General features: G+C 42.0%; 1 protein-coding gene across 4 annotated transcripts in view; it reads left to right on the forward strand.

The window, feature by feature from the left end:
• Positions 1-15,295, forward strand: part of DCAF11 (DDB1 and CUL4 associated factor 11) — a 59,151-nt gene that overhangs the window by 25,323 nt on the left and 18,533 nt on the right. For all 4 annotated transcript variants that reach the window (XM_077299458.1, XM_077299449.1, XM_077299454.1 and 1 more), the window contains exon 3: positions 9,263-9,390. In XM_077299458.1, coding sequence (XP_077155573.1) covers positions 9,263-9,390 — 128 coding nt within the window. The remainder of the gene's footprint in view (positions 1-9,262; positions 9,391-15,295) is intronic.

A 15,295-nucleotide genomic window follows, 5' to 3' on the forward strand; every position in this document is an offset into this window, starting at 1 on the left:
TCTCTATATTCTGCATAACTACAGACCTGTCTCTAACCTTTCCTTCATCTCTAAACTCCTGGAACGCTTGGTCCACTCCCGTCTAATCCGCTATCTCTCGGATAACTCTCTTCTTGACCCCTTACAATCTGGTTTCCGCTCTTTACACTCCACTGAAACTGCCCTCACTAAAGTCTCTAATAATCTAATAACAGCTAAATCCAAAGGTCATTGCTCTCTGCTGATTCTCCTGGATCTTTCTGCCGCATTTGACACTGTGGATCACCAGCTCCTCCTCACTATGCTGCGCTCTATAGGCCTCAAGGACACAGCCCTCTCCTGGTTCTCCTCCTACCTCTCTGACCGCTCCTTCACTGTATCTTTTGCCGGCTCCTCTTCCTCTCCTCGTCCCCTTACTATCGGGGTTCCGCAGGGCTCAGTCCTAGGCCCCCTCCTTTTCTCTCTTTACATGTCTCCTATTGGACAAACAATCAGCAGATTTGGGTTCCAGTATCATCTCTATGCTGATGACACCCAATTATACACTTCTTCCCCCGACATCACCCCTACCCTAATTCAAAATACCAAGGATTGTCTGTCTGCTGTCTCTAACATCATGTCCTCCCTCTACCTGAAACTAAATCTCTCCAAAACGGAACTTCTTGTGTTTCTCCCTTCTACTAACCTCTCTCTACCCAACATCGAAATTACCCTGGAGGGTTCAACCATAACTCCCAAGCTGCATGCCCGCTGTCTTGGGGTCATATTCGACTCTGAACTTTCCTTTACTCCCAATATCCGATCACTCACTCGCTCTTGTCACCTGCATCTTAAAAACATCTCCAGAATCCGACCTTTTCTCACCGTTGAAACTGCTAAGACGCTTACTGTCGCTTATTCATTCTCGTCTGGACTACTGCAACTCTCTTCTGATCGATCTCCCTCTTACCAAACTTTCTCCTCTCCAATCCATCTTGAATGCTGCAGCCAGAGTCATATTTCTGTCCAGCCGCTTCATCGATGCCTCCATCTTGTGCCAGTCATTACACTGGCTACCCATTCGCTACAGGGTCCAGTATAAACTCATCTCTCTCACCCACAAAGCTCTCCACAGATCTGCACCGCCTTATATCTCCTCTCTCATCTCTGTCTATCGCCCTACACGTGCCCTGCATTCTACAAATGACCTAAGACTAACATCCCCCGTATTCCGAACCTCGCACCTCCGTCTCCAAGACTTCTCTCGTGCTGCGCCAGCTCTCTGGAATGCATTTCCCCAGACGGTCAGACTGATACCTAGCTCCTACCTATTCAAGCGCGCTTTAAAAACCCATCACTTCAAACAAGCCTACCACATCAACTACTCAGTAAACTAACTTCACCCTGTTCCCTCCTTCCAATCCTTCAAAATATTATCTGCATGTGAATCTGCACCCTACTATTCATCTGTCTCCACACCCTCCATGCACATGATAACTGCACTTGATACTTGACTATTGCACTTAAACACACGGGCTGATAACCGGATCATGCAGCTTTATATGAAAATCCCTATTTATTATAATTGCCAGACCGGAAATAACAAGCACTTTTCACCTATTGTGTCCCCCCATTTCCTTGTAGATTGTAAGCTTGCGAGCAGGGACCTCACTCCTAATGTCACTATTTAAATTGTCTTAACTTGTACTGAATTTATTGTCTGTACATGCCCCGCGTAATTGTAAAGTGCTGCGGAATATGTTGGCGCTATATAAATAAAAATTATTATTATTATTAATGTCCATCTGGCTGCCTAAGCGTAATTTCTATAAAAGTGACAGTGTTTTTCGTGATTTTATATGGAAGAAGGGGAATCCTAGGATTAAGTTACAAAAGCCTAAAACCAATGGTGGTTTAGCAATACCAGATCCCTTTCTATATTATGTTTCTTTGCAATTGCAACATCTATGAGGCTGGAACAGAGAAAATGTGACACCTACCACCTTAATGACCATGCTGAGATGGGTGCTAAAGAGATACAAATTGGTTCAAATGTTGGACTCTGGAAGATTTTTGATGGCACTAACACCAACTCCCGTGACAAGGCTTGGTATGGATGGAAATTGGAAGAAAAGCCAAAGATGTATGGTACTTAAAATAATAGGTGTCATTAAATATTTATTGATTTGGAAAAACTCAAACTACTTAGAACTTGATAAACTAACAGAGTTTGATCTTTGGGAACCTGCACAATAACCCAATTGTATAATGAGGGGTATTTTAAAACATTTGAGATACTCGGGCAAGACTTTGACTTACCGAACAATGGTTTTTCCAATATTTAAAACTCAGGCATGCCTGTGCAGTTCAAGCCAAATGTAATGTATTGACCCCAGTGGTGTCTGCCCCTTTCCTGGAAATGGTGGTGTCTTGGGGAGACACAAAAGGAGCAATCTCTGTATATTATAAACTAGCTGTTTCCAGCCAGCTAACGCTCGGCACGCTCAGGAGCCTCGTGTGGTAATGTGGGGGGACGGAGCATCGTGTGGTAATGTGGGGGGACGGAGCATCGTGTGGTAATGTGGGGGAACGGAGCCTTGTGTGGTAATGTGTGTGGACGGAGCCTCGTGTGGTAATGTGGGGGGACGCAGCCTCGTGTGGTAATGTGGGGGGACGGAGCCTCGTGTGGTAATATGGGGGAACGGAGCATCGTGTGGTAATGTGGGGGAACGGAGTATCGTGTGGTAATGTGGGGGAACGGAGCCTCATGTGGTAATGTGTGTGGACGGAGCCTCGTGTGGTAATGTGTGGGGACGGAGCCTCATGTGGTAATGTGTGGGGACTGAGCCTCGTGTGGTAGTGTGTGTGAACGGAGCCTCGTGTGGTAATGTGTGTGGACGGAGCCTCGTGTGGTAATGTGGGGGGACGGAGCCTCGTGTGGTAATGTGGGGGGACGGAGCCTCGTGTGGTAATGGGGGACGGAGCCTCGTGTGGTAATGTGTGGGGACGAAGCCGAAGCCTCGTGTGGTAATGTGTGGACGGAGCCTCGTGTGGTAATGTGGGTGGGCGGGATTATGTGTGGTAATGTGGGGGGGCGGGATTATGTGTGGTAATGTGGGGTGGTGGGATTATGTGTGGTAATGTGGTGGGGGGCGGGATTATCTGTGGTAATGTGGTGGGGGGCGGGATTATGTGTGGTGATGTGGGGGCGGGATTGTGTGGTAATGTGGTGGGGGCGGGATTATGTGTAGTGATGTGGTAGGGGGCGGGATTATGCATGGTGATGTGGGGGGGCGGTATTATGTGTGGTAATGTGGTGGGGGCGGGATTATGTGTGGGGGGGGTGAGATTATGTGTGGTAAAGTGGTGGGGAAGTGGGATTATGTGTGGTAATGTGGTGGGGGGCGGGATTATGTGTGGTGATGTGGGGGTGGAGCTACTGTGCAGGGGGCTGGATTAGCGAGTAATCACGATGCCTCTTATATATATATAGATGTTTATTGGAATCTAGACTGAGAGGAGAACCCGTCTCCTAAAAGAGAGATGGCGGAAAGATGTCGGCGGCCCCGTATACAATGAGACATGGGAACATATAGAGCAGGATATTCCTAGGGTGTTTGTTAGCGAGTCAGGTAGACTCCCATTTATTCTTAGTTCATAGGGTATATAGTACACTTCTGTTATTTAAAATGAGGGTAAAATCAGATTCACAATGTTGGAAATGTAATATGATGGTGGCAGATTTAATACATTTAATGTGGAATTGCCCACATCTGAGGTATTTCAGAGACATTATAGATCTTATTAACTCAGTGTATGATTGTCAGATTCCTTTGGAACCCTTAATTTGTGTTCTTGGCTACACAGCTGAACTTCCTGCGATTGAAAATCACCGATTGGTTATTGCAGGTATACTGCATCAGGCTCGGGGAAATGTAGCTTCGTATTCGAAAAATTCTTATTCTCCAATTGTTGGAGAGGTAATAATAGCTTTGAATAACACTGTACGTCTTGAGAAATATGTTTACCAGAAAAGGAGGACATATCAGAAATTTGGGCACCCTGGCTGGAAAGAGTAAATCTGGACAGTAACGTGGTCTAGAATGTTTTGAACTATGAGCAGATTAGGTGATTACGGTAATGTGTGATTCTCTTCATAAATAGTTGTTAGCATAAGTGCCCTAACTGGTATAATAGGGTGTTGTTTTTATGTATTCGCCAATGTTTATACGGGTATCTTTGTATTCTTTTATCAACAGCAGCATTTGGACGTTGGTTTGGAAGGAAGAAGTAGGAGGGGTAAAGTGTGTGGGGTTTAATTTTTTGTATGTTTTTTTGAAATGTTTAGTAAAGATTATCTAATATATTAAAAATGTGTAGTTAGTGGGAATTCTTAGCACTGGACACAATTGTTGCATAGTTCTCCATGGGCCAGAGTATAAATTGACATGGAAGTTTCTGAATCAATTAGTTTATCCAGAGGTACGTAACAGGGTGGCTCCCTTGTCGCATTCCTGTTTGCTATGTTCATTGAACCTCTGGCAATTAAAAATTTGGTGTAGTTGTGGTGGAGAGGGAATAAGATGCGGATGTATATTTTGTATAAAGGATACTTGTAACACTCTTCTTAAAAATATTCATGCAGTTGAAGCCCTTTGGTTCCTATGATGGCTTGGTAATTAATTGGGGGAAGTTGGTGTTACTTCACTTGATGATGGTAGTAATCGCTCATCGGCAGAGTTGAAAAAAAAAATTAAATCTAAATCATTTTTGAGTTCTGAATATCTTGGTAATTAGATGTTGGGAGGTTTTTAACCCTGAATGTCTTACCAGTGGTCCAAAAGATTGGAGATACAATAAAAATTTGAGGTTCGTTACCGCTATCTAGGTTAGACAGGATTGGTAATTTTATCACAACTGCCTTATGTTTTATGTAAAAACTAATGAACTAGCTTTGGGCCGTAAGAGGGTTAGAATGAAGGTGAAATATTTAATAAAAGAGAAGGAGGGCAGGTCTTACATTTTTTTTTCAGGGGTGTTTTATAGCTGCAAAGCTGCAAGAATCAACGGAAACTAAATAATTTAGCTTTATTGGGGAACTAATTTGTAGGGAAGATGAACTCCATTTAAAGGACAGTAGAAAAGAGGAGCTGTATCTTTCAATTTTGGAATCAAGTCAGTTGGGCCGAGGAGTGTTCACTCTAGTTCTGCATTAACTAAAAGCTGGGTTTTATGGAAAAAGTTTTTTAGCATTGAGATGGCATAAGGGTGCAAACTAATATGGGATATTTTTTTTAGATAATATCAATTGCATCCAACCATAACCAGGCATCAATGGTATTAGTATTTAATCAGCTGTAATACTCATAAGAAATAGTGTGCATGTATAATTTTATTTTCCATGGATATAGTAGAGAGCTTGAATTTATTAGCTAGAGGAAGTGTGAAATGGACATTAGTAGAATGGAGGAGAGACAATGGTTGAACGTACATAGAAATATTGGAAATGTTTCATAAAGTGCGATTCACAAAATTTGACAAAATTTCACGGGGTGTATTACACCCCAAAGGCCCTAGTTAAAACGAAGCCAAAAGAAGAGGACATTCTATGTTGCCAGTACCCTGGTGCAGGTTTATACATTTGATATGGCATTGCTACGCTCTCAGGCAGTACCGGTATGGAATTTTCCAAGTTATCCACCTAAGGGCAGGATACATTTATCTATCCAATGTTGCTAGGCACTTTGTTTTAGCACTTGGCTCTACACGGCCTTTTCAGGTTGTTCCTAGGTTGGTGGGACTCATTGATCAGATGTAATTTTCTATTGAATATGCTTTATTGAAATATTTGCTCTCATAATATGTGTGCTATGTTGACAAACTAATTTGGCTTCCAAAACTGGTAAAATAACATTTAGGCTACGTGCACACTGCGTCTTCTGGCAGAAAACGCAGCTGACAATTCCTGCGTTTTTCATGCGTTTTTCGTGCGTTTTTAGTGCGTTTTTTTGCAGTGCAGTTTTGGTGCAGTTTTGTAGTGCGTTTTTTTATGCGTTTTTTATGCTGATTTGTCAGCTTTTTAAAGCTAAATAAAGAGATAAAAGTTTAAAAAAATATATATATATTTACGTGATGTCATTTCCCAGTCATTTCCTAGTCCAAGGCGGAGGAAGGTGAGTATATAATGTTTTTTATATTTTTTAACCTGTGACATACGTGGCTGGGCAATCTACTACGTAGCTGGGCAATATACTACCTGACTGGCCAATATACTACATGGCTGGGCAATATATTACGTGGACATGCATATTCTAGAATACCCAATGCGTTACAATCGGGCCACCATCTAGTGGGGTAATAAGGGTTTAACGTCACCTTGACATTGTAAGGTGACGTTAACCCCAGTTAATAATGGAGAGGCGTCTATAAGACGTCTATCCATTATTAACCCCTCAAAAAAAATTGGCATAGGCTCCCGCCCAATTTTCATGTCCAGAAAGGGAAAGCCAGCGACTGCAGGCTGCTAATTTGTAGCCAGGGAAGGGGTTAATCTTCCCAGGCTATGAATATCAGCCCACAGCTGTCTGCGTGGCCTTACTGGCTATTAAAATAGGAGGACCCCAGAAAAAAATGACATAGGGTCCCCCTATATTTTATAGCCAGAAAGGCTACGCAGACAGCTACGGGATGATATTCATAGCCTAGAGAGGGGCCATGGATATTGCCCCCCCCCCCCCCCCCCCGGCTACAACTACCAGCCCGCAGCCGCCCCAGAAATGGCGCATCTCTAAGATGCGCCAAATCTGGCGCTTAGACTCTCTCTTCCCACTCCCGTGTAGCGGTGGGATATGGGGTAATAAGGGGTTAACGTCACCTTGACATTGTAAGGTGACGTTAACCCCAGTTAATAATGGAGAGGCGTCTATAAGACACCTATCCATTATTAACCCCAAATTACTGAACACAAAAAAAAAGACACAGGAAAAAGTATTTTAATATTCTACATTTTACCATACTTACAAATCCCTTGATGATCTGTAGTCTTTTCCGACATAGTCCATTAATATCGAGTGCCCCTCGACGATCTGCCATGGAGAACAGTCACACTAGGAGACGTGACTGCTTTCCACGGCTGCACAAACACAATGACAGGAGCTAAAGCTCCTGCAGTGTGCCTGCGCATGCGCGCAAGTTTACCGGAGTTCAATGAACTCCGGGTCTCTAGCTTTACGGCACTGCTGCGTGAGAGATTTCACGGCAGTTCAATTGCCGTAAAGTGAGCTCCCGGAGTTCATTTAACTCCAGGAAAAGAACGGGCAGCTCCGATACACTGCAGTAGCGATTAACTCCTGCAGTGTATCACCGGAGGACGTCGTGGGATGTCCTTTATTTTGGGACAAGGATGATCGTGGATGGTGGCCTTCAGGGACGTATGTGGTGAGTATGTACTACATGTTACATGTGTGTTTGTGTTTTTAACCCATTGTAGTCAGTCGCCTGACGATGGGACAACTCTCCCATCATCACATTTCGATGGGAGAAGTAGTCCCACCCGACGAATGACTACAATGAGTCGCTACTGACAGACACACAGACAGACACACACACACAAGACACTATACATACCATTTCTACCATACGACTCCATTTTCGCTACACTCCGCCCACACACTTCCTCCACATCACTGACGTCACTTCCTTCTGCTGCGGTTTTGACACCCAAATCCGCATAAAATCTGCAGATGGTATTTACATCTGCAGTTTTTATGCGGATTTGACCCACAAAATGGGAGTCAATGGGTGCAGAAACGCTGCAGTTCTGCACAAAAGAAGTGATATGCACTTCTTGGAAATCTGCAGCGTTTCTGCACGGATTTTTCTGCACCATGTGCACAGCTTTTTTTTTTCACATTGATTTACATTGTACTGTAAATCACAGTGCAGTTCTGCAGCAGAAAAAAACGCTGCAGAACTGCACTAAATCTGCATCCTGTGTACACAGCCTTAATAAGGCACTTCTGTTTTATATTTTAATGGATATAAAAAACACGGGATACTATTTTCCTGAATTCCTGATATTGATTTTTGTATGAAGCATCTTTACACGCAAAATGTCATTTTGCGTCTTTGGAAGAAAGACATATTCCCGGTTACATTATGTTGGAGGGGTGGTGGTGGATCTTGAATTAAGCTGCATGTATCCTGAAAAATAATAGTGAAAAAGCATTCATAAAAACTCTAGTTTCTTAATTATCTGTTAGTGTAAACAGGCTAACTTGCAAAACGCTTGTTCATCGGGTAAAATAATCTTTTACGCATCATTAAAGATCATAGTTTTCTGCGGTGCATTGTCCTGTGTAAACAGTACTTACACTAATCGCTGTCATTTCATACCGTCAGTCTGTCCATGTAAGCAGACCATTATTGTACAGGAGGTCATAGATTTTCGGTGTCCTGAGAATCCTCTGAACGTTGCAGATGTTTCAATACAATGTCTGACTGTTTAACATTATGTATTTTACACAAAAAAACATTTTTTTGGGTTGGGTTAACCAAAAATTATATTTTCAATCCATCAAATAAAAATTAGCATGCCACTTCCACCCATGGCTCAGCCAGGCATTGTCAGTAGTCTGGTTGAATGCTCGGTCTCTTTCAATTCCTGTAGCTGATGACTCCGTTCTTACACATCTTTACGGAAGCAGAGCATATTAAATATTGCATATTTATTAGAGAAATTTTGAGAATGGCCATTAAACAGTGGACTGAGCTGTGGTATCCTTCTGGCCGTCGCTGGACCTACGAATCAATGATTGGTGAGAGTGCCCGGATGATGGATCCCCACCTATCTTACAGATAGGTCATCAAAATCAAAGCCTCAGACGACTTTTAAGAGATCTAATGTCAGTGGGACGTGAGGGCACCATTGCTTACCCAAATAAAAATGGCCTTTTTTTAACAATTGCTGTGGCCCTTCTAGTTCCGAGATCCTTATTATTATATCTTACATATTGCTCTGGTTGGCACCTAATGTGTGCAATCAAGTGTAAAAGTATAGGCAGTATATTCTGGCCTTTGTCAGTCAAATTACTTTTAATATTAACCATTTAGTTGAATCCTACCCTGACATCCACTTTTCAGAATCATTTCATTATAATTTTACAAAAGTAAAACACATCACACACCTCTGCAAATATTCTCCCATTATTCAACACTTTTACTGGTCAGGGATATTTCCATTCTCCCAATTTATAGTAAAGGAATGTTGTATTCTTACTAATGTTTTCTATCCTCTGTATTTCAGGGGGCAGGTTCGGCTAGTGCAGGGAGGGGGGCCCGCCAGCTTGCACTTGGTGCAGTCGCTGTCAGATTCTGATGATGACAATGACAGTGCTTGGGAGGGCTGCTTGGGAGACCGCTATAATCCTCCAGGTAAGTAATAATTCAACATCTTTGAACTTTTATCTCACAATTGTTTCTTATAGGTCTCAGTGCATAATTATTCTGAAATCCACATGACCATATAATATTGATCCAATCACTAGATATTTTGGCTGATTCATGATGAATAGGAACATTAATATTGTGGGTGTGAGGCTAGGCTGCCTAGGTGTCCCCACACCAATGCCAGGCCTTGTGCACGGCTGGCACTTGTCCTATTACCCAGAATAGGATGCACGCATAATACCTGCCATGTGCGCAGTAACACCGCTCATTTTCCGATGCAAGCGCGAAAGATGATGGAGGACAACTTTAAAGTGGTAGTCCAACAAATCCATTTTATACAGGATAGTAATGGTGTGTCAGAAAATCTGAAAAAACTGGGTCAAAATCCTCATATATTTACATTCAGATCATGAGAATGAGAAATGGATATGAATTGTACATTCGTTCTCACCTATAAGGGAACTATACATAGTTTACATAGTTATTAAGGTTGAAGGAAGACTTTAAGTCCATCTAATTCAACCCATAGCCTAGCATGCGCTAACATGTTGATCCAGAGGAAGGCAAAAAAAACCCATGTGGCAAACAGTAAGCTCCACCATGGGGGAAAAAATTCCTTCCCGACCCCACATACGGCAATCAGACTAGTTCCCTGGATCAACGCCTTATCAAGGAATCTAATATATATACTCTGTAACATTATACTTTTCCAGAAACGTATCCAGTCCCCTCTTAAATTTAAGTAATGAATCACTCATTACAACATCATACGGCAGAGAGTTCCATAGTCTCACTGCTCTTACAGTAAAGAATCCGCGTCTGTTATTATGCTTAAACCTTCTTTCCTCCAGACGTAGAGGATGCCCCCTTGTCCCTGTCACCGGTCTATGATTAAAATGATCATCAGAAAGGTCTTTGTACTGTCCCCTCATATATTTATACATTAACATAAGATCACCCCTTAGCCTTCGTTTTTCCAAACTAAATAGCCCCAAGTGTAATAACCTATCTTGGTATTGCAGACCCCCCAGTCCTCTAATAACCTTGGTCGCTCTTCTCTGCACCCGCTCTAGTTCAGCTATGTCTTTCTTATACACCGGAGACCAGAACTGTGCACAGTATTCTAAGTGTGGTCGAACTAGTGACTTGTATAGAGGTAAAATTATGTTCTCCTCATGAGCATCTATGCCTCTTTTAATGCATCCCATTATTTTATTTGCCTTTGTAGCAGCTGCCTGACACTGGCCACTGAATATGAGTTTGTCATCCACCCATACACCCAGGTCTTTTTCATTGATGGTTTTGCTCAGAGTTTTAGAATTAAGCACATAGTTATACATCTTATTACTTCTACCCAAGTGCATGACCTTACATTTATCCCCATTAAAGCTCATTTGCCATTTATCAGCCCAAGCTTCTAGTTTACACAAATCATCCTGTAATATAAAATTGTCCTCCTCTGTATTGATTACCCTGCAGAGTTTAGTGTCATCTGCAAATATTGAAATTCTACTCTGAATGCCCCCTACAAGGTCATTAATAAATATGTTAAAAAGAAGAGGGCCCAATACTGACCCCTGTGGTACCCCACTACTAACCGCGACCCAGTCCGAGTGTACGCCATTAATAACCACCCTTTATTTCCTATCCCTGAGCCAGCTCTCAACCCACTTGCACATATTTTCCCCTGTCCCCATTATTCTCATTTTATGTATCAACCTTTTGTGTGGCACTGTATCAAAAGCTTTTGAAAAGTCCATATACACTACATCTACTGGGTTCCCTTGGTCCAGTCCGGAACTTACCTCTTCATAGAAGCTGATCAGATTTGTCTGACAGGAACGGTCCCTAGTAAACCCATGTTGATATTGGGTCATGAGGTTATTCCTCTTCAGATACTCCAGTATAGCATCCCTTAGAATGTCCTCCAGGATTTTACCCACAGTAGAGGTTAAGCTTACTGGCCTTTAATTTCCGAGTTCAGTTTTTGTCCCCTTTTTGAATATTGGCATCACATTTGCTATACGCCAGTCCTGTGGTACAGACCCTGTTATTATGGACTCTTTAAAGATTAAAAATAATGGTCTATCAATGACTGTACTTAATTCCTGCAGTACTCGGGGGTGTATCCCATCCGGGCCCGGAGATTTGTCAACTTTAGGGATTTTTAGATGCCGCCGTACTTCCTGCTGGGTTAAGCAGGTAACATTTAATTGGGAATTTTTATCACTAGTCATATTGGCTGCCATGGGATTTTCTTGTGTAAATACTGATGAAAAAAAGTCATTTAGCATATTGGCTTTTTCCTCATCCTCATCCACCATTTCACCCAGACTATTTTTAAGGGGGCGAAAGGTTTTCAACCTCTATACAGCGATATATAGCAAAATGTTGAAATGGAAAATATATCAGGAGGTTGCATAACTTTGTGCTGTTCATTAAAGGGAATCTGTCTGCAGGAAATATACCCACCCTTCCAACTATTTATATTCGTATGCAGCTCTTTCATAGACAAGTCCAGCAATACCTTTACCTGGCCAGCCTGTTCTTCCTTTACTGAGAAATCAGAGTTTTACTTGGTATGCAAATGATATTAAAGATCTGACATCTCTGTCACTCCAGCTCTATTCACTGCCTAATGTTGCCTTCTCCTTGAGGTTGGCTGATGGGTTTTTTGCCTTCAAGTCAGACAACATAGAGGCTGTCAGTCAAGTGGTAGGAGGAGGCGGCGCTGGTTGGGGAACAGAGTTGGAGTTGGAGTGACAGAGGCTTCAGATAGCTCTTCAGCGTCATCTATTATATAAAGCTGAATGTGTATGTGTGTGTGTGTGTATGTCCGGGATTGGCATCTGCACCGTCGCAGCTACAGCCACAAAATTTTGCAGTCACACGTCTGGACCCCGAGAGCGTCAAAGGCTATGTTGTGAGGCAAAATTTTAACCCCGCGCGTTCCAATTCACCAAACAATTTTGCCCCTAACTACATAATGGGGAAATAGTGAAAGGAAAAGTTTTGGAGGCAAATTGGCAGCTGCCAGATGTGAACAAGGGGGACTTAAAGAGTGAGAGTGATGGCGCCAAAGAGTATATACCGTACAGTTGCTAAGGTGGGGCCCCGATATGGGATACTCACCACACACGGGGATATGAACACACACACTGCCACGTGCTTGAACACATATACCACCCTCAGCACACATTTCACCACACATACACCAACTTCGCCACATAAAAGTCGAAACACAAAAGTCGCCGCTCAAAACTCGCCACGCCCAAAACTCGCCACATGCAAAACTAGGCTCACGCAAAACTCGCCACACGTGCAAAACTCACCTCATGGAAAACTCGCCACACGCAAAACTTGCACACGCGGAAAAATTTCCACATGCACAAAAGTTGCTACACATGCAAAAGTTGCCTCACACAAAACTTGCACATACTCAAAACGCACCACACATAAAACTCGCCACGCGCAAAACTCGCCATGCGCAAAACTTGTCTATTATGTGTATGTGTGAGCTAATATATACTGCCAGGGGGGAGGGCTTCCTGTTGGCTGGGGATTTATCAGGCTGCCAATTTAGCTTACAAATACTGAGGTAAAACTACTGAGCAAATAACGTGTGAATGAGGTCTAATACAGGAGGAGATGACACACAGATATATACTATATACAGGAGGAGATGACACACAGGTATATACTATATACAGGGGAGATGACACACATATATATACTATATACAGGGGAGATGACACACAGGTATATTCTATATACAGGAGGAGATAACACACTGGTATATACTATATACAGGGGAGATGACACACAGGTATATACTATATACAGGGGAGATGACACACAGGTATATACTATATACAGGGGAGATGACACAGGTATATACTATATACAGGGGAGATGACACACAGGTATATACTATATACAGGAGTTGATGACATACAGGTACATACTATATACAGGGGAGATGACACAGATATATACTATATACAGGAGGAGATGACACAAGTATATACAGGAGGAGATGGCATACAGGTACATACTATATACAGGGGAGATGACACACAGATATATACTATATACAGGAGGAGATGATACACAGGTATATACTATATACAGGGGAGATGACACACGTATCTATATATATAATTGTCTAAGGGTTTTTCCGTCTGTCTGTCTGTCTGTCCTGGAAATCCCGCGTCTCTGATTGGTCGAGGCCGCCAGGCCTCGACCAATCAGAGATGGGCACAGTATCGACGTAGATGTCATAATGTTGCCATGGCGACGATGATGTCATAAAGGTTGCCTCGACCAATCAGCGACGAGCACAGTCTGCTGCAAATTGTGGAATCATCATTGTCCATATACTACGGGGACATGCATATTCTAGAATATCCGATGCGTTAGAATCGGGCCACAGTCTAGTATACTATATACAGGAGGAGATGACACACAGATATATACTATATACAGGAGCAGATGACACACAGGTATATACTATATACAGGAGCAGATGACACATATATATGACACACATATATATATATATATATATATATATATATATATATATATATATATATATATATATATATATATATATGATATAAAAGAGGAGATGACACATAGGTATATAGAGGAGGATATTACATACAGCAGGTATATACTATATACAGGGGAGATGACATACAGGTATATACTATATACAGGGGAGATGACATACAGGTATATACTATATACAGGAGATGACATACAGGTATATACTATATATAGGAGGAGATGACATACAGGTATATAGTATACACAGAAGAGATGACATACAGGTATATACAGGAGGAGATTACACATAGGTATACACAATATACAGGAGGAGATGACATACAGCAGGTATATACTATTTACAGGGGAGATGACATACAGGTATATACTATATACAGGAAATTACATACAGGTGTATACTATATATAAGGGAGATGACAAACATGTATATACTGAGGGGAAAATGAGCGGTGTGAGGTGAAAATGAAAAGGTGTGAGTGCCAAATGAGAGGAGTGAGGGAAAATAGTGGAGTGATCAGAAAATGACAGATGTGAGGTCGAAATGACAAGTGTTAGGGGGGAATGAGAGGAGTGAGGGTGAAAATGAGAGGTGTAAGGGAGAAAATGACAGATGTGAGGGGGAAAATGAGAGGCGTGATGGGAAAATAAGAGAAGTGAGGTGCTATAACTAACCACAGATATTTACTATGCCCAGGCAACGCCGGGCTCTTCAGCTAGTTTGCATATAAATTTGAAGGCTTATTTCTCAGTATTGGAGGAACTGACTGGCCATGTAAAGGTATTGCTGGACTTGTCTTCGAAATAGTTAAATGCACATATAAATATTTTGGGTGGGTGAAAATCTTGCTGACAGATTCCTTTTAAATTAAACTTCTTATACGTATAAGAAAACCTAATGATATTCTTGTATTAATGTTTAAGTCATAAAAAATAATTTATTGTCTCTTTGGTTACCGTATTTCTTTTGCTCAGGATTTCAGACCATTAGTGGTCTGCTTGTAGCTGTTCTTCAGCTCATGAAAGCCCTCTTCTATTGTCAGGTCCCCATCGTGGGAAGGAGGCCTTGTTGCTAGAGTAAATTTAATTTATTATAGGCAGGGTAACATGGCTCTTTAAGTTCATTTTCCATGTCAGTCTTTTGGGAGTATTTTCTACTGACTTTTAGCCTGACATTTTTTTGGTAGCTCTTGCCGCATTACTAGAAAGATAGAAGAGTTTAGTGGTGTGGTGGAGCTTCCTTCTGCCCTACAGATTTTGTGTAATTTATAATTAGGTGGTTTTCTGGCAAACAAACAGGCAAAGATGCAAAAAGGATTGA

This window comes from Ranitomeya variabilis, chromosome 1, assembly GCF_051348905.1.
Source record: "Ranitomeya variabilis isolate aRanVar5 chromosome 1, aRanVar5.hap1, whole genome shotgun sequence".
NCBI classification, from domain to species: Eukaryota; Metazoa; Chordata; class Amphibia; order Anura; family Dendrobatidae; genus Ranitomeya; species Ranitomeya variabilis.